Below are 21729 nucleotides of genomic sequence, written 5' to 3'. Positions count from 1 at the left end.
GTTTCTTTCACGCGTTTTCGTTTAACGTTTACTAAAAACCATGAACGTTAAATACAACGAAGGTCGACTTGGATGTCTTCTGGCTTCTGTAGTCCACATGATCATTAATTGATTTACGTAAATTATTCTTCAATTTTTATTATTTTTTAAGAACAAGCTGGTCCTAGCTTCTGCCTATAAAGAGCAAGTAGTCCTTCTGCAGAAATTCAGGCACTGAAACTCAAGGTTTCTTGCATTGGCATTTGTCTTTAAATTTTTAAACACATTTATATAGATATCAATATGGCTTCCTTTTCCTCCTCCTTAACTCTCTACTTATCTATTTTCTTGCTTCTGTTGGGCATAGCTTCTGCTCAGCTATCAACCAACTTCTATTCGAGTTCATGTCCTTCGGCTCTCTCTATAATTGAAGGGGCAATAAGCAGTGCAATATCTTCAGAGCGTCGTATGGGAGCCTCGTTGCTTCGCCTCCATTTCCATGATTGTTTTGTTAATGCAAGTCATCTGCACTTCCTTATCTCTTTAGCTTTCTTTGTTTTTCAATCAACCGGGGCACAACTATTTCCAAAAATATACCATCTTCTAATTAACTTGTTGCTTATTGACACTGAGTTTTAATTAAACTATTTTGTGTGTCGGCGGGCAATCATTCTCGCACATGCTTGCCGTGAGATTATACAAAGAGAAATGTCACTCTTCATTGAGATTTTACAATCTCATTCATAGTTATTGATTTAGAGTTTGGTTACGGATAATCTTATAAGAGTGTAAGTTATGTGCAGTCTTTTTTAAAAATTGGGTCCACCATGAAAAAATTAATGGAGTCCAGGTGTGTTCCTTCTTCTAAAACGCTGTGCGAGGGCTTGCATACCCTCAAACTATACAAATTATTTTCATTGGCGCACGTTTTAATTAGTTTCATAATTTATAACCATTCTAATGTCAAGTCACTCAAAATAAGATAAGTCGGATTAAGAATGATAAAACTTAAAATGAAGATCATGTGAAATAATTTTATTTTTTTTATGAATAAATTCATATTAGACTCACATTAAGATCATTAGATATTAATCATATCAGGAATCACAAATAATTAGTTATATTTTCATGCTTTTTCAGGGTTGTGATGCATCAGTATTGTTGGATGATACCAGCAATTTCAAAGGAGAGAAGACGGCAGGTCCTAATGATGGTTCATTGAGAGGATATGAGGTGATTGATAGCATTAAAACCCAACTTGAAAAGCAATGCCCTGGAGTTGTATCATGTGCAGATATCTTAGCTGTTGCAGCTCGGGATTCTGTTGTCGCTGTAAGCCGTCGAAACTTCTTTAATTTACTCCTACAATATATAATGAATACACATTTTTAAAAATGGGAAAAGTCTATCGTAGTACGTACAACGTTGTCATTTAATTAAGGTACAAAAATATTAAGATGTCGGTGATAAACACGTGAACCTCAGACACCATCAACATGGTCTGTTTTGCTCTCCATTTTTCCCCATTTTCCCATCGCCCTCTCATTCTAATCTTTCAGTTTAACATTCATGATTTTTTCAGTTGGGTGGCACTAGATGGAATGTGCCATTAGGCAGAAGAGATGCAACCACAGCAAGTTTCGATGCTGCCGAAAGTAATCTCCCTTCCCCATTCTTAGATCTTGGAGATCTTATATCAGCATTCTCAAACAAGGGTTTTACAGCTCAAGAATTGGTGGTTCTCTCCGGTACGTACCTAAGAACGACATAATATACCTTCTGCCCAACACCTCTATATATGTTTTCGGTCTAGCTCCAACGTTGTAATCATGTCTAATTTTATTTTCTTTGTAGGTGGTCACACCATAGGTCAAGCAAGGTGCCTTACATTTCGGACTCGTCTCTATGACAACACTGAAAATATAGATTCTGCGTTTGCCTCATCGTTGAAGAAAAACTGTCCAAGCTCAGGTGGAGATGATAACTTATCTCCTCTTGATGAAAGTGCTGGCTCTTTTGACAACACATATTTCAAGAATTTAGTTGACAAAAAGGGTATCTTCCACTCGGACCAGCAGCTCTTTGGTAATAATGGCTCTACAGATTCTATAGTCAACAGCTACAGCCTTGATTCGGGGAAATTCTTCACTGATTTTGCGAAAGCCATGACAAAAATGGGAAACCTCAGCCCACTTACGGGATCGAATGGAGAGATTAGAACCAATTGCAGGAAGATTAATGGATCTTAGGCAACCTATTTGTGCACATCTTTTAAATTATATAAAAAAAAAAAAAAAAGGAAAAATGCCCCTTGTACTTCCGATCTAAGAGAAAATTGGAAGGAAGGGTGTTGAAACTTCAAATCACTGCATTTAAATGGATTCTTACCATAAAATGCATGGATTTTAGTTAATAAAATCTTGGTTAGTACCCTTTATCCTATACCCTGATTGAGATTCTATCTTTTTTGTTGTTTTTAAAAATTAATTCTACTACGACAAATTTTGAATCAATCTACACCGTTAGATACTTCTTCTAGTCAAATTCACGGAATATTTGTTTTTTCCAGATGAAACGATATCCTAATTTTATTTATTAACCCTCTCGCTTTTTACCTTTACAAGTATAGAGTTTGAGGGTTTTAAAAGAACCAAAACTAAACTCATGTGGTAATAATAAACTTTAAAATACTATAAGAATTACAGTGTTAAAGTTTTTGGAAGTTGATGAGTAGCTGGATAAGAAGCCTGATCACTTACTGTTTTTCCATAGTTTGTTAGCCCATCAGCAGTCAATCTATTTTTACGACTAAATCAACAATGTGCAAATGCCGATAACTCAGGAAAAAGTAAAAACATTGGTTTGACCCAAAAATGGAATACTCTACCACGTGGAAGATACTCTTTTTTATATTTAAATTAAACTTAGATTATTATAATTAACTTATTTAAAAAAAAAAAAAAACTGAACGATTGGTTGTCATTGAAATTTCATCAACTATCTCTTATGAACAAGCTAAAAGCACAAAAATATTGTAAATATTATAATTGTGAAAGAATTACACAAAAATAAATTTATAAATTAATATAATTTAATGTGATATATAGATAAAATTAATTTTATTATAAATTAAATTTAATAAATTTTATTAAGTCACGTTAATTTATAATTTTATTTTTATATAATTTTATTTTGTATATCTAGAAGCCTCCAAATATAAATATTGCTTGGGTGGTCGTGTTGTACGTGCCAATGATCCATCCTTGGGAATCTGTCCAACATTTTCTATATTGCCGCCGAATCCAACCTGGAAAGCCATCCCAATTGACTCGAAACAGCAAATGCAACTCCACTATTGTCACTTCCGAACGGTCGATGAAAAAGGCCAAAAGCCAATCCCAAATTCCTTTCCAAACAATTAATTAAGCTCCCTGACTCAGTCGCCCATTACTCCACCGTGGAAAGGATATTCGACCTCAGCCATTACCATTTCCACAAAAGCTCATACTCACCGCCCCATCAAATATATATAATGTTTCCCATGTCAGCCTTCCAATAGTACTCACGAGTCATATATGTCACCCCTCGATCTCTAACTTCTTTTGCTAACAAAAGCCAACTAATAAACTTTATAAATTAAAATAAGATCATCTTCATTTCACTTAATATATATATATATAACATTCACAATTAGTGTAAAATATAAGGGTTTTTTTTTTAAGACTTGCTCTAGTGCCAACATGTAATTTTTTATAAGAGAATTTTGAAGTTTAATAAGAGATTTAGATATCTATTCTATTATAATAAGTGATTATCTAATTATGAATAGTAATTTTTGTTATTTTTACATTAACTTTTATTAGTTTTCTGTTAAGTCTTATTTTACCAAAAGGCCGTTAAAACCCTTAACCATTTGATGTGTAACTCCCTTGTAGAATTTAATGAATGATTATGTTTTATCAAAAGGCCCTTAATAACCTTGCGGTGTACATGAATTGACGTCTGTTTTTTATGTTCTTATTGTTCTAACAATATACACATTTTCCTTTCTTTTTGTTTCAATTTTTTAAAATAAAAAAATTAAAATGACTTTATTCTTTAGAACAGAAACACTTTAGAGCATTCTCGTTGTAAAAATCAACTTTAAGTAAATTTAACTAATAAAATAATTAAAACACTCAATATTAATATTAATTATTAATTTAATTAGAATATAATTATTATTAATATTTTAATTAGTAGAACTTTAAAATGTGATAAAAAAATAAAAAATTTATTAAATTAATAATATTTTATTATTATATAGAAAGTAAATAGATAATCCAATATGGATGCAGACCAATGCTCATACTTTGTTAAAGTTTTGATTTTTTTATCTTGATTTTTTGCCTTTCTTTAACTTTGTATTTTCTTTTTCCAGAAAAATAAGTTACTAAATTTTTTATTTTTTTTATTTAAATCATTATGTCAGATTCACCTCAGAGCTAAAGTACTAGGAGTTGTTTCCTAGTATATATATATATATTGACGTGAGTAGACATGACACATTTCTATAAAGAGTAATGCTAGTGTGCCGCCTAGCTTTGACCGCTGGGTATGTGGCCCACTCGCACAAAGTTACTTTTTTATTTTTATCTTATTTTCTTTTTTACATTTTTTTCACATATTTAAATATTTTTAAAAAATAAAAAATATATATAAATACACTAAAAATCACTCCTTAATCATTAAGTGAAAAAAATTAAAAAATAATTTAAATACATGAGCGATCAAATGAGGAAACAAACTCAAACGACATACTAGCATTTTCCTTCTACAAAATCTAAAATTGTGAAATGGGGTTTGTGCTTGCTAATGTCTTGAGTGCGTATTATTCTCTCGTCTTAAACAGTTTGGCTAATTATCATATCACAATCATGTCGAATTTTAACATGGTGTCCGATAAGTAATTATTTTGTGCAAGTGGAGTCGCAGATAAATATGATGCAAAATGCAACAGAAAATTGGGCCAATTACTCAGATCATTCCAACTTCCTCTACTGTGCTGGGTTCGGCTCTAATTGGGCTAAACTTCAGCTATACACTAAAGGTCGTCCTGTGCTAGCTAGCTTCAGTTTTCCTTGATGCAGATCAGTTGAGGTGTAACCAGGGAACGCTTGCACGTTAAATTGCGTTCATTTTCTTGCAGATCATTTTTTTTGTGTGTGTGGGCCAGGGAAGATGGCCACGGAGATTCTTCAAGACAAATAATCCATCTTACTCTTGAAAGCCATCCCTCTATCTTCCACAACAAACGCAAATTCTTCAAAGACTTCCAAACATTTTTTTATGCTAGTTAATGTACCAGGTTTCCGCATATATCAGTGCTCCAACTGTTAAAATTATCAAACAAATAATTAAAACTACATCTTTTATAAGTTTAACTTTTGAAACAACTGCTAGTTTGACAAGTTATCAGAGAGAGGTTCTGAATCCGAAAACCATCTTTGAAAAAAAGTTGTCTTAGAAAGTAAACTAAAACAATACTAGTGTTGGCTGTCCCAAACCTTATAAACAGAGGAGGAGATTCCTCCTTACATCTCTTTATAACATGCTCATTAAAAAATCTCTCACACCCACCATTAAGGGTGCTGGACGGGTGCCCACATCCAGTCAACCTGGGCCCACATCAAACGGTCTGGAGGTTCTTTGAGGGAAAAAATATATAGGCGCCCAGGATACCCTATTTCAGCTTCACCCCCAAATCAAACTAGTCTTTAAGTAAGAAACCCTAATCTAAAGTTTATTTTGATGTTGTGTATGGGTTTCAATCTGAATTCAAATATAAATTGGGATTTCTTATATTTATTAGGTTTTCAAATTGAAACCCTAATTTACTTTAGGGCTTCAAATTGAGAACCCTACACTTGACTTGGGTTTTATTTTGAAACCCTAAACTAAATTAGGGTCTCAATCCGAGTCTCTAAACTAGTTAAGGAAACCAACCCTATACTGGATTAGGGTTTCAAATTGATAGCTTGATAGACTAATAGTTTGTTAATTCACTATTTGTAGTTTATACTTATGCTATTCTTTTTTCCTAATTGAAGTTCTCTTCTTGAGACATCATATTCTCATTTTCATCCTTGTGTTTTTTTTTAACCTTTTTCTTTCAGGTTTTATTGGACACTTGGAGTTTATGGGACTAAGATGTTGGAACTTGGGTTTGTTTCTTTATTTCCTATTTGTTTTTTGTGATGTAGATTTGTTATTCTTAAGTTATTCAAACTTATTGTAATATTTTTAGATTAATTTGTATATAATAGTTTTAGAGTAATTTTTAGTATTTTAGAATTATAAGTTAGCAACTTTATTAAGTTCATTTTGGAATTGAAACTAATTTTAGAATAATTTATAAATTGAGAGAAACTTTATATTTTTATATATTTTAGGTTTCCAAGATTTTATTTATTTTGCTTAGACTAAAAATCAAGTTATGGGCCCACAAATAGTCAAAAAGGCTTTTAAATCAGATTTTAGGTTAAAAAAATAGCCGAAAAAGACTCTAAAATAGGATTTGGGCTCAATGGGCAGGTGGACAAACGGCTCATAAACCAATCCACCCGCCCGGCAGCCAACGGGATCACCCATATGTGCAGGACGGGGTCAGGTGCCAGGATTCACACGCAACCCCCCACCCAGGTGGGTGCAAAAGGAATGATGGCCGACTGCTCTCCCTCTAGGGCAGGTAGCTAGGTGGAGATGCTCCACCTTCTTTGTTTCGAACTTTTTTCCAAATTTCTTGTCAAACAAACTACTTTTTACTGTGCTACAGTAATACACTAAAACACAAACTGTAGTACTTTTCAAAAACAGCTCTCATAAGACAAAGAAAAGGGCTTGTGAACGTGTCTTTTTTATGTACACCAAAACTTAAGGTCGACGTGTACGTACGGTTCTATGATTATGTGGTCATAAATACCAAATTACGTCTCAGCTCACTAGTATTATGGGCGTCTCTAGAGGTTGTAGCTATGGAAGGAAACAGTCAGGTTCGTGGAGGGTACTGAGGTGGGGACTAGAGGTCTCTCTGTGTCTGTCTTTCCCTCTCCTTTTATCTGAATGCTTGCCTTTAGTCCCACACAAATAGTAAGAAGATATCCTAGACGATATGGGTGGGGGTAATCAAGCGACGTACGTTGCTTTTGGAAAAAAAGTCGGTGCATAACTAATTGTCTATCTGATTCCTATCAAAGAAGATTAGGTTACTCTTGACTAGACCTGTGCTGTCCCACTTTTTAACTTATTTTATTCCTCCAAATCACGTATTATTAGAGTTTTAATACTAACAAATCGGTATATAAACACGCTACTTAATTACTAAGAGACCTATTATAATTAATTATAAAATAATGTGTCAAATTACAAATATCTTTTGTTCAGTTAATAAGATAAGTTTCTTGTAACTTATGTTTTAGGTTGAAGTTATAATGTCCGTTATTAATTAATATAGTATGTTTTATAATATATATATATATATATATATATATATATATATGACAAGCTTCCATATCCGTAGTATATATGTTTAAGGTATCAATGACAAGGCTTAGAAAAATACTTTTTCAGGTTATTATTCGCTGGGAAACATTACTCTACATATCATGTATCATGTGTCAGGAAAATTAACTGAAGAAATCTATTTACAAAAGCTCGTTTATTGATCGATCAGGCCTGGTTTGGATATTAGTCAAAGTGTTTCATTTCATTTCATCATATTTCATCATTATAATTTTTTTAAATTCTCATATAAAATATAATAAATAATTCAATTTTTTCAAATTTCAAAATAATAATAATATTGAAAAATAATATTCTAACAATATTGTATTTAACTTTTATCTTAACTCATCTTATCTCTAACTCACTTTTCAAACAGTACCTAAATATACTAAGAACACAGAAGCTTTACACATCAGAAAGCATAAATAAATAGTAATATTTTGACTTTTTTATAACTATATTATAAATAAATCTCATAGTTAATAAACTTATATATATATATACACATATCTTATTTCAAGTTAACAAGAACTAGAAGTCTAGAACAAACACAAACCAATCCTGGTGTGAAGCCTGTCAATTAAGTAGTTCGATCTATTGATTTAATTTTTAAAAATGGACCAAGTTCATAACCTAGAGATCAGTGTTGTGGCGTACGTAATCTGTTTCTGCATGCGCGCATACAGTCCATTTCTTTTTGCTTCTCTTAATTAACAAACCTGCAACACTAAATTAATTAAGTCATGCGTGCGTCATGGGCCAATCATACTCTCTCTCTTTCTCTCTCTCTCAACAAGATGCTATCATGCTGATAAATATTAATAATATTGCAGAAACTCATGTAACGTAGGTTACAACCCAAAGCCTAATTAAATGTGTACGCACGCAGCAGAGAAAGATTAGCAGATCACAAAGGTGGGGACTCGGGAGATATGGGCGGTTTGGAATGTGAGAAAAAGGGGAGATGGAAAAGCCAAACAAAGAGCATAATCCCAAACTCCCACTGGTCGGCTGGCTCTATAGCCCCGAACACATCTGAAACCTTATCTCCAACACCACCACCATTACCATTACCCCTTCTCCATTATTGCCAAATTCTACACTCTATATATATATATATAATGATCATGATTCATTGGCCATCATCATCATCCTTTAGACTTGAATGTCCCATCATGCCAAATCATTTGTGGGTCCAAAACCCTATCCCTTGCCGCCAGCTCCATGCTTCATGTCACATGTCTATATATACGATTGTTTGATTATAGATATATATATTATATGTATATATGGGGCCGGCGGTGAGAGAATCATCATTAGTGGGATTGGGCATAGTTTGATTTTAAAGCTTCCTTCTTTTTTCTTTTTTTTTCCTTATTTTATTATTTTAATAAAATTAAAAAAATAAATTTATAAATTAACATATTTCTATATAATAAAATGAAGTTGATATATATCATATATCTCTTTATATATCTATCATATTTATTTATTTTTAAAAAAATTAGTGTATTCTAAATCTAATTTTTCTTAATAATCCATTTAGACTAAATCATATAAAGAAAATAATAGTATCAAATACGCTCACTCATATAGTTTTATTTTTTTAATGATTAAAGAAATGACTATTAATATATTTTTATTTTTTTAATTTTTTTTAATGATTAGAAATGTTTAAAAAGTGATTAAAATTTTTAAAAATAATTAAAAAAAAAAAGCTTATTTATACTAGCTAGTGGACACATTTGGTAGTCACCCAACTAGCATTGTCCGTCGTGTAATTATATCACTTTGTAGGGGCTGGAGACTTGTCAATAAAGGCTGGTATGATCCTTCTGGCCTCTAGAACCGCTTAATTATTAAGATAACTACTTTTTCATCACCTAACAATTTACCTTTGAATACTTGGATCCTTTGCTTTATGGTCGTATTATTGAAACTATTTTCTAGAGACAAATCACTGTTGAACGAATGAAATAAAGGTAAAGAGTCCATTTATGGACAGTTAGATGTCTAATTGATTGAAACTTGTTCATTATGATTCACATGCAACTTACATATACAGATTCGCCGGTGGATCAACCGTTTCGTATCACAATCATTTCCCACCACTAAATTTCAAAAAGGAAAAGGATGCTTTATCTTATGACTTTTTTTAAAGGTTTTGTACGTGGCTTATAAATAACACTACGTACACACCATTTTTTAAGATATATACGTCAAAATATTATATATTCTATATATATATATACATGTGTATGTGTATATATGGAGAAAAAATCTTATTATAAGCTATTCTGTACATCAATACGTGTACACATCTAATATATTTGGTCAAAAAATCAGACTTTAATAAAAATAGTATCAATATAAATTTTGAATATAAAAGCAGCAATATTGATATGTAAATCGGTACGCGAATTCACTTGTACATAGCAAAACCTATATATAGATATGTAATAAAAATAATAGCATGGGCAATATTATAAATCTTCATTTTTTATTTTTTTTGTTTTAATTTAATCATATGGCAAATATGTCTGCACATTTTATATATATGATGTTATAAGTCAACTACTCAAATGGAAAATTACTCAAACGTACGTCACTACAAGAAAATTGCTCAATTATGACTAATTATTTTTTATAAAAATGACTATTTTCTGTTAGAATGAGCCTGTTTTAGTTGCAAATAGTCATTTTCGTTGTATATAATCAATCACAAATGATTATTTTTTTGTAATGATATAAGTACATATCAACGCTGATTGTGACTACTTAAAAAGGATAAAATTTAGAATAAAAAATATCATATATAATTTAGCTAATAATAATACATATCTAGATGGTTTAGGTTATAAATAGATATTAAATTTTCTATAGAAGTAGTTTAACTGTCGAGGGTGGACACGATGATCTACTTGGGAGTCATAGTCTATGTTTAATAATTGCAAAACTATAATTGAGTGTAGTAAGTTATAAGAATTCAAACTTCAAAATCAACTTTCTTTAGGTACACAGAGACCAAGGAACCAATTAAATTCGAATGGTATTTCTTTCTTCCGCCCATAATAATAATTATGTGGAAGTTGGCCTGATCGTTATATTATTATTGATTCAAGCACTACGTACGTACACATCTCCTTAATTGTATTCTCCAAATTCACCAAATAAATTAAAATAGTAGTTATACTTTAGCTAGCCGCATGCTCGATCAAGTCACCAGTTACATGTCATGTCACGTTAGATCATCACTTAGTTTAAAAATTTAAGTTAATAAAAGAGATAATTTTAATTATTTAAATTATATAATAATAAGTACTTCGCTTACTGCCATTAGAAATGATCAAGTTAATTTTAAAAGCTAATTAACAGCATGATCGATCATGTTATAGAACCATGCATGGAAGCTTAATTACCAGATCAACCTATATATAATATTCTATGCATAAAGTAATTAATTAATTAAGTCATGGAGTGCGGAACAATATTTGATGGTCTGCAACTAGGTGAACATTGAGGAACACATCTGACGTGTTAGCATCTGATCCTTATGAGTGTTGTCTCCATTAATTGGATTCATGTATGTTAATTGAGTACTAAACTCACAGTGATCATGTTTTAATACTAATTATATATTCACTGTTTACAATGCCTTAAATCTCTCTCTCTCTCTCTCTCTCTCTCTCTCTCTCTCTCTCTCTCTCTCTCTCTCTCTCTCTCTCTCTCTCTCTCTCTCTCTCTCTCTCTCTCTCTCGCGACGTGATTTGGGAAATTTCACTTGTTTATCATGTTTTTAACAAAATATTGTGTGCTTATTTTGAATAAATTAATTTCAGAAGACATAATGAAAAGGAAAAGGAAAAGTATACGAATAATAAGATGTTGTTCATTAATTTACTTGGAATGAGTTAAATTAATAATTGAATGTAAAATATAGAAAAAAATGAAATAATTAAAATATTTCAAAAATACTTTTTAAAGGGCCCAAATTTATTGTCTTTTTCATGCGTTCTTGTACGTACATCCATCAACTTTCCATGTGGTTCCACGCATGCCTGATTGTATACATTGAATATGTTGTCTACTTGAAGACATAAAGAGAGATTTCTTTGTCATGGTCAACCTAGGGAGAGAGAGAGAGAGAGAGATAGAGAGAGAGAATTTCATGGTCCACAAACCAGATTAATTCGCTTCTCAACTTGGATCATTTCCTTCCATCGATCAATGCTCAGTCCCCACACTCCTCCCACAAGAGGACCTTTTCACACGTTCCTCCATTTTTGGGATCAAGCAGATCTTGCCCTCCATATATAGTTTCTCTATATTAATTACGTGCTCGCTCCACTCGAACAAGAATATTAGGCTTTGTACGAGATGGGTCTCGATGATGGCGCTTGTGATGCAGGCCTTGTTCTTGCACTCGGCTCTCAAGACAAGCCAGAAAATCACTTGCATCCTGATCAAGAAAAGAAGATCAAGATCAGGAAGGAGACGTTTTCCTTAAAGTATGATCACTTGTTCCCTTCTCTTACGTTAGGCCCATCAGATCATGAAACTTCCACATACAAATTGTCATCAAAGATGCCGGATGCAGAAAAAGTATGCGGTGTCGGTGAACCTGTAGATTTGCAAAAGCAGGCTGCATCTTCTGTTAGCCCAGTATCATCATTTTCAAACTCCTCTAGCATCAAGAGGGAGAGAGAATCCGGGGGTGAAGAAGAGATTGAGGTAGAGAAAGTGATGATCTCTTCAAGGGTAAGCGATGAGGACGAAGATCAGGCTAGTCCAAGGAAGAAACTTAGACTTACCAAAGAACAATCAACTATTTTAGAAGACAGCTTTAAAGAACACGCCACTCTCAATCCAGTATGCCCATTATCTTTCTTTAAATCGATAATCCCTCTATATTTGGTAGCACATATGCATCCTTTCTTTTGTACTCATGAACTTTTTGTTAAATATAATTTTCTAAATAATTATGAAATATATTCATTTCTCTCCTTTTTCGTCTTTTGCTTTTTGATTGAAATTATCAGAAGCAAAAGCAAGATTTGGCAAAACAGCTGAATCTACGGCAACGACAAGTAGAAGTTTGGTTCCAGAACAGGAGAGCCAGGTTCTGATCTTGATCATCACTAACATAAATCTTAATCTTGGCCATGAAAGATTAGTTTTATGTTTGCAAGAACGATCTAATATTATTCCTTCCTTCTCCTCGATCCCCTCTATTTACACAGGACTAAGCTGAAACAAACTGAAGTAGATTGTGAACTACTGAAGAAATGCTGCGAGACACTAACAGAAGAGAACAAGAGGCTAGAGAAAGAGCTCCAAGAGCTGAAATCATTGAAACTAGCAGCTGCACCTTTTTATATGCAGCTTCCGGCAGCCACCCTTACTCTCTGCCCCTCTTGTGAGAAGGGTTCTAATCCTGGGGACGTCTCTTCCACGAGCCCTTTCTCAATTGCAAAGCCAAAGCCTCAGTTCCATAATCCCTACAACCATCCATCGGCAGCTAGCTAATTATATCATTATTGCTCAGGCAATTACCTAAATTAAAGACCAGAAAGCCAACGTTTTTTGTTCAGGATTCTGTGTCATATATATATAGGAAGACATTAATTTAGCTTAATTAATTTGTACAGATCACTGGCTAGTGGCTATGATCTATCTGTGGTATAAGAATTATTGGCTAGGTTAATTCATTTCTATATATTGTCAGTACTCTCTCTGGAAATATGCCTTCGTAATTATTTAAGAAGTATGAAGCTAGGGATATATTCTTCTTTGTTGGTTGTTTTCAGTCATTAGTGATGATCGTTGGGATTCATCCAGATCTGCTTATTAATTTGTTATCGGAATCTAGAAATTGTGGACAGCCTAGCTAGGACGACAGATTTCTGTTCAACGTACGCCATGCATATGATGCCATGATTTGATGAGGCGTGCAATTGAACATCGATCGATCCCACCAACATGCAGTAATTGCAAGCCTTCATGCAATGTTGTCTCAAGGCGGCCATGATAATAATGTGTTATCTCATGTTGCTGTCTTTCGTGCAATATTATTGGTGTGGAAATAATATCGGATCAATGAATACTTATAACAAGCTGTGTACGCATGGTGACACCGGTGAGAATACTCAATTAATACCAGTATCAAACCACAGTCCGATGCGAAACGTGTTAGATTAAACTTGGAATATTAGTTTTATGGCTGCATGTCTCTATCTTTTTTATACAGTGAAATGCTTGGCCAACAAAAGATCTAATAAAAGCAAACTTACAATCTGACATGCATATATGCCTTGATACACAGGTGCGTCAGATTAAATAGATTTAACAATCATATCAAACCTCTTTGTTGAATAAGTTTACTTTTATAAAATCTTTATGCAAATTTAGAACTTTTGTTATATATCCATTTCACAATGCGCGCATGTGTTTCTTCGATTTGAAAAGCACCAAGTCTGTGAATTGCAACGGATAATAATCATGTAAGTAAAGATTCAAATTCGTGTCGTGGAGAATTCTTATGTAAATCAGTATATGTATCAAGTAAAGCTAGGGTTCAAATTCGTGTCGTGGAGAATTCTTATGTAAATCAGTATATGTATCAAGTAAAGCTAGGGTTCGTTACCCAACATAGATTCTTAGTGATTGCTCCTCACCCTTGTAAGTTATAATTAGCTGGATGCGATCAGTTTTGACATTTGAGTCTATACGTTTTCCAATCTTTTGTTAGGGAAAAAGAGGGGTGAACGAGTGTCGATCCCTCCCATCTCCCTAAATATATATATATTTTTCTTATCATGAGGATGGGCAAACTTTTTGTAGTGGAGTTCTTATAGAAGTCTAATTTGGTGACTTGATCCGATAATGATTCGTTATGATTTTTTTGTTGTAGCAAATAGAACCCTATTAGCTCAAATGTCATTGAAAATCTACAAAAAAAACTGCAACGAATTCTTGTTATATCGAAACATCAAACCAAACTACCACAAAATAGAACTTATAAGCCTTACACAAAAAGCTCAGTAAATCGATCGTGCCTAAACTTTGAACAAACGAAAAAAGAGAGTAGGGTAATTTTTATGCCTAAACTTTGACAAACCAGCTAGATTCACTTTGCATATATTCTGATCTCCAAGCTGCCTTTGGCAAAACAGGAGTCAGAAAATATGTATTTTCTCGACCAAATTCCATCAACTCCGAATTTAGCCAAACAATGATTAGCAACAGATGATCATGAATTACCTCTCTAGCTATATAATTAAGATGGTGCCTACATACATCTTTAAGGTAATCACGAGAGGTTTCTTTTTTCAAACAAAAAAAAAAAAAAATCACGAGAGGTTTTCATGTCATTATTAACTTAATATAGATGATGTTAGTTCTCCAACAATAGCCACAAATTAGTCACAGACGCTGGCAGCTGAGCTTTTGGACAACGCATTAAATATTTGAGTGACACACACACACACATGACACGTCTTCTTCAACTTTTAGCACTGTTGGACATAGAGACGTACTATTAATTTTTCCAACACATTAAAAAGAAATTAAATAATTTCCTCTGACTTTGACTCTTTTTCATTGAAAAAGATTAATTAAAAAAATTAAGATAGAATTTAATATTGGAAGTATTTTATCTGATTTTATTATTATAATTTTTTTAAAATTTTACATAAAATATAATAAATAATTTAATTTTTTCAAATCATAAAATAATAATAATATTATAATAATATTTTATTCAATTTTTAACTTACATCTCAATTCATCTCATCTCAAATACTCACTTATATTCCAAATGGCGCACACCTAAAGTTATAAGGAGATTTTTAATATTGAAACGCATTGGAAATAAGGTTTTCGGTTCTCTCATGATACTATTTTTTATAAAATTGTTTGGACGATATTAAATAAATGATAAATATTATATAATTTAATCCATATATTATTTATTTAATTCGAAACTCTAAAATTGAAATAAGAACTAAACAAAACAAGAAGGATAACATACATCTGAAACCATAAAAAATGAAATACGTACTCGGCAAATTATTGAAGCGACATTTTACATTCGTATGTCATTGATGGGTACTAGTACTGATCTTGGCTTGCGTTAAGAAGAGAGAAGAAGACTCCTCGCTTTGATGTCATTATGTTTAGTAAGTGAGGTTTGGGAAGTGATATCATGGAAGATGAGAATTTTATAAATAGTAATAAGATTATTTGTAAATAGTAATAAATAAGATAGTTTAAATTGAATATAATTTTTTAAGTTTTGAGAAAAGATAGAGAAAAAGTTAAATAAAAAATTTTATAAAATTAAAATATTGTAAGAATATAGTTTTATAATATTATTTACATTTGAGAATTTGAAAAAATTGGAATAGTTTTTATTTTTATTTGAATATTTGAAAAAGCTATAATGATTAATTTGAAATTTTTGTATATTGAATTATATTTGGGAATAAGATGAGATCAAATGAAAATTGTGTCTCATCTGAGGTCCCAAACCTGCTCCAACTGTTTTTTGATTATTTCATTATTATTATAAACACTTTATTACTATTCATAAATATTCATTATTATTTTACTATTTCTTAGAAACTATTTCACTATTATTTACAAATAATCTGAGATACTCTTAACATCCAAACGAAGCCTTAATCTATCCCCATTTTGTTATGTAAATAGGTTTTGATTTTAAAATCGAAATCCCATAAAACTAACTTCTTTTTTTCAAAGATTTTTGCTAGCTACACATAAATTGGCTGTATGTTAGCACAGTAGCTACTTATAATGTGAATCATTATAACTTACAAAAAACACATAAAAACAAAAAAAAAAAAACAAAAACAAAACGTACCCAGTCACTTTTTAGCATAGTTGATCATGTAGAAAGCTTCTATATGAGCAGTGTGCTGGATGTTAAAAAAAGTAAGGCTTCTAAATAGATTGTCTCTTTTTCTAATCCCCACATGACATAAAAGATTAACCACTAGTCGTGAATTTAATCATATAAACATGGTAGATTTCTAGTCGACAATTTTAATTCAGAACATGATAATAACATTTTCGGTATTAATTAGCTATATTTTTTTAAACCTAAACATGGCTTTTAACCACTGTTGGAAATGAACAAATCATCTAATTAAAGCATGAGTCCAAATAAAAAATAAAGAAAGAAAACAGAGTCTTTGGCTAGGGTAGAAATGGCGACATGAAGAGAAAAGAAGAAATGAGGTCCACACCTCTATTAGATCTATACCCAAACGACCATTGAAGGTGGAGCAAAAAAATCCTTTTGCATAAGTAGTTGAACCAATGAGATCATTTAATAGCACTAAAGCGAAACAAGAAAATCAAACACTTTCTACTACTCAAAAGGGAGAAGCTTCAAATCGAACGTGGTGTGATTTTACATTTTACACTCTCAAATAGAAAATGGACATGTAAGAGATTTACGTGTTTTACATTGGGCGCAAGTTGAGGGTAGGATGTTTCCCTTTTGTCTTCCTCTCAAATTCTCTGAACTCTCCCCTCTCCTTTCCCTTCTCCCTTTGTCTCTTCTCTCTCCTCCCCCCAATCGATCTATCTCTTACATCTCTATCACCATCCATTTTGTCGTGAAACTCTCTCACAATAGATCCCATTGTCATGAAACTATCTCTCATTTCCTCTCCCTTCTTCTTATCCTCGCAAAGCTCTCTCTCAGCAGATCCTCTATCTCTATCTCTCTCTCATTTCATCAATTCTTTTGTATGAAAAATTTTCATTCAAACATCAAACAAACATTTCAGTAACAATTTAGTTAGAATATTGAAACTCTTGCCGCTTCGTATCTTTTCTCAATTGCCTGATAATGTTGTTAGATTTTGTAGAAATTCCCATAATGAAAGACAGTGATGTGAATCCGTGGAATTAAAATTCTTTGAACCCACAATCAAATCAAAAACTTACCGAAGAAAGTCAAGAATCAAGTCAATAGGATCTAGACCCATTGAAATATTGTTTCATGAACCTAGATTTGGTGAGAAAAAGATCTAGACCCATTGAAATCTTGTTTCAAGAACATAGATTTGATGAGAACACCACAAAAGTTTTTACCTTTGATAATTCGTAATTCAATCAAGAACAAGTAGAGAAAACTGAAAAGTTCTTTGAAATTTCATTCAATGTTAAAACTTGTCTTAGAGTCAACGGTACAAGAGTAATGGTTTTATTGTCTTTTACAAAAAAAGAAAACCTATTCTAGAACCCATCATGAGTGACCTTATTGTCAAATTGCCACGGCGCGCCCAATAATATGTGATCCGTATGCATTGGAACAACATCAGAAAGTACTTCATTCTTATACTTCCCAATTGAAAGGAAAAAAAAAAACTGGCACTTGCTTATTTACCTTAACCTCCCCACAATCATTCAACCACTGTAACTTATTTGGTCTATGGTGTTTTAAGTTAGATAAATTGAATTTTTCAACTAAAATAGTGCTAGCCATATTATTACAACTTCCACCATCAATGATCATACTACATACCTTGTTATTACTGTGGTATCTAGTATGAAAAATATTCTCCCTTTGTTGTTCCATGTCATCCTCTTTGACTTGGGCACTTAAAGCACGCCTAGCCACAAGTGACTCACGCCCTTCTTGTCTTCTAGCATTCGGGATTCTATGGAGGCTCAAAATGTTGTTGCATAAGCTGCAACACGAAAAACGACTCCTCCCTTCCTTATTTGTTTCATGTGTCGACCTTGGAATACATATTTTTTAAACTATAAAAAAAATGTTAGAAGTAAATTCTCACAACACTCATTCACGTGTTTACGCTCAAATATTGTCACTCTACTCGTGTTTTACTTTTTTGAATTTTTCTAATACTATTCTCACCCACTCTTGCATTTTACCCCAATTGTTTTCCCTTCAAGTTCTTTAGGAACTAGTGGAACTAAATCAAGACGCAATTTTGTATTGTTCCAACCAACAATAGATTCAAGAAACAAGAAATAAATAAAATGACACGGATCTGAATGAACTTGTACAATTTTCAAATTGCAAAGTATATCAAATAGCCATTTTCAAAATTTCTTTATTTTTTTCTCTTTTTCTTTTATTTTTTTTATAACTATGCAGCAACATTTGAATATGCTGCCCCTCTTTTTTGTTTCTTTTTTCTTACCATGCAGCAACCTAAATTGCAATTTTTGAAAAAAAAAAAAAAAGATTGATCTGATTTCAACAATAAGAAACAGAAATAAAAGGAATCAAAGCAAAGATTATAGATCTGAAAATTAAAAATATGGAAATAGACAATGGATAATCAATTAAAGAATTCACATATCTGAATTCTTCACTCAAGTACACGAGTAATCAATTGTGAAAATCATAAATCTGAATCCAAACACATGAAATTAACAATAATGAAGAAGAAATCGCAGATCATAAAAGAAAACCCTAGAACATGCCTAAGAAAAACAAAAATGTAAGAATTAAAAAGGATAAATTGGACTTAATTTAGAATCACACTCTAAATACCAAATGATGTGAACCCGTGCGATTAAAATCTCTTAAACCCACAATCAAATTGAAATCACACCCGAGAAAGTCAAAAATAAAGTCCAAAAGATCTAAATCCGTTGAAATCTTGTTTAAAGAACTAAATTTTGTTAGAACGCTACAAAGATTGTCTTTGATAAGTTTTTAATTAATTCAAGAACAAGTGGAGAAAATTAAAATTCTCTCTGAATAATCCTTATTCACGTTGGTTCCCACAATGGGCGGCTACAATTCTTTTAAATCCATTCCCCCAAAAACCCTTCATCAAAATAAGAGATATGGACTGAACACCTTCAAGTCCAAACAACCTAAACTACAGGTTTTAATGAATTAAACAGGTCTAATACCTTCAACCACATAAACATAATAATAGGCCCAAATGCCTATATTTATTGAAATAAAAATCTACACTAAATAACTAGATCATGTCGCCCCATTCCGTAGCTTGTATCACATGGATTAAAACTAATTCTCCTTCTTCCAAACTCATCTTGAATGTCGAGGTCTTGTTAGATGAATTTGAAAACTCAATCCAAAATGAATTGCACCAAACCTTATATTACTTCCTTAATTTTCTTAGTTCTTGATATTGTGATTGGCCTATCTGGAATTTGTAAGTGATCTTTAAGTCTCGATCCACCATGGTGCCCATTAAAGAGTGAAATTTATTGCCTGTTTGGGCTTGGGTTTCTTTGATGCCAGAGGTGAATAAGATTGTTCACTCCAATGCTAAGCGAACAAGATTTTTAGTTCGCTATTACTTCACTTTTGAACACCTTCCAAGGCTTTGCTTGCATCCCCCTCCCCTAGTTTTCTCAAAAAGAAAAAGGAAAAAAAATGAAAAAAAGAATGAATGTTTAGAGCTACAATGGAAAAAAAAAAAAAAACTCCATTTGATGTCATTCGACGTTGTTTTAATCCTTTGGCAAGATTTTTCATCAAGGGGAGCCACTTTCGCAAACAATTTTTCAATTTCGTGTGTTAGTTTCAAGGGAAAAACTCCAAACACCACGCGCCGGGGGCGGGGGGAGAGAGAGAAGCTCGGGGGAGAGGACGTCTACGGGTGAATTACCTACTTGCAGTTCTATTCATCATTTGGCTAAAATCCGTATGTGTCGTGCGTTTATTAGTGGGTGTAAGTCAAGTCTTCTCACACGTCTGGTTTCCATCATTTCCCTATTTAAAAAGAGATTAACTTCGTAACATTCAAGAGATAAACATTGTATAAATACAAGCTCATAAATTAATTACGTAATTTAATGTATTATGTCAGATTTACTAAGTCACATGAAATTACATTAGTCTACTAGTACTACTCAATCTTCAATGCTATCCATAAATTGTGTGCAGAACCCGACAAATGCGAAGATAAACAAGTATTACATCTATGAGATCTTCCATCCAACTGCCTACACCACACGTCATTATTGTTTTATTTTTTATTTTTTTTATTAAATTAATTGAACTATTTTACTTATCATTCATATATTATATACATCTTAAGATAAAAATAGAAAAGTAAAAAATAAATTATATAATATAATATAAAAATAATGAATAGAATTATTCTATATTTATATATATTCTTCTAAAATGTAAAGTTATGCATAAGAAAAGAAATTATGGAAAATATCCGGGTGTGTCGCCTCCAAATTTTGACAAAAGAAATTAGGAGAGAGAAAATAAGAATGAAAAAAAAGTGAAAGCGATCAAGCGTGCAGAATATAGATCATGTTTTTAATTTTTATTATTATTAATTATTAAATAATATTACGTACAATCGTAAAATAGATAAATATTATATAATCGTTTTAAAAAAAATAAGATTTATAATTAAAATATTAATTTTTTTTACATAAATCTTATATTAATTTATTTTTTTAAAAAAACTGAGGATATTTACATAATCATAATTATAAATATTATTTTTCTTAATTATTTATTTATGATTGCCGTTTGAGGAAAACTGTAGAACTTCTCAATTTGATCATAGCAGTCGTCATTGTACACGTCATCAGTAGTTTGTAGTCGTCGGCGGCCGACACGACAGATTACGAAACAAGGTCGTCGGCGGCCGACACGAAAGATTTTAATTGTTGTCCACGTCTCGGTCTCGTCTCGTTGTGTGCAAACAAGGTCAAATGATTAATTAGAGGCGTGCGTGGTTGATGACAACACGGAGTAGATAACTTCCCATTTTACCATGCAAATAATTTTATTTTTTAAGTCTAAATAACGAATGAAAAGCAAATTAAGTCATCGTTTGGATATAGAGATCACATGAAATCATCTATAAATAATAATAGTAAAATTATTTAAATTAATATATTTTATAAAATTTTAAAAATTAGAAAAAAAATAGATAAAATTTTATAAAATTAAAATTTTAATTTTATTTTAGAACTCAAAAAATTAAATTATTTTTTATATTTTGTTTGAAAGTTTAGAAAATTAGTTGTAATAATTAAATAAAAAAATTAAAAATTTGAAATTAAAAAATATACTTGTTTGTAATACTGTTTAGATATTGATATGAGATAAAATGAGTTAAGAGATATATACTATCCAAACCATACCTATTATTTATAAGAGTAAGAAAATTTTAATAAAAGAGGAATACCATAAATAAGTCT

General features: G+C 31.8%; 2 protein-coding genes across 2 annotated transcripts; both read left to right on the top strand.

Annotated features, from left to right (window-relative positions):
• Positions 1 to 214: 214 nt before the first annotated feature.
• On the top strand, positions 215 to 2421 carry LOC122299536 (cationic peroxidase 1-like). The gene is made up of 4 exons (XM_043109895.1): positions 215 to 495; positions 1120 to 1311; positions 1562 to 1727; positions 1834 to 2421. The coding sequence occupies exons 1-4, from the start codon at positions 283 to 285 to the stop codon at positions 2226 to 2228; spliced, it is 966 nt and encodes a 321-aa protein (XP_042965829.1). The 5' UTR covers positions 215 to 282; the 3' UTR covers positions 2229 to 2421.
• Positions 2422 to 11644: 9223 nt separating this feature from the next.
• Positions 11645 to 13312, top strand: LOC122298592 (homeobox-leucine zipper protein HAT22-like). The gene is made up of 3 exons (XM_043108413.1): positions 11645 to 12390; positions 12561 to 12640; positions 12762 to 13312. Exons 1-3 carry the CDS (start codon positions 11899 to 11901, stop codon positions 13045 to 13047), a joined length of 858 nt encoding a protein of 285 aa, XP_042964347.1. The 5' UTR covers positions 11645 to 11898; the 3' UTR covers positions 13048 to 13312.
• The last annotated feature ends 8417 nt before the right edge of the window (positions 13313 to 21729 follow it).

This window comes from Carya illinoinensis, chromosome 16 (assembly GCF_018687715.1).
Source record: "Carya illinoinensis cultivar Pawnee chromosome 16, C.illinoinensisPawnee_v1, whole genome shotgun sequence".
Classification (NCBI taxonomy): Eukaryota; Viridiplantae; Streptophyta; class Magnoliopsida; order Fagales; family Juglandaceae; genus Carya; species Carya illinoinensis.
This window is presented reverse-complemented; position numbering and strand designations above follow the sequence as displayed.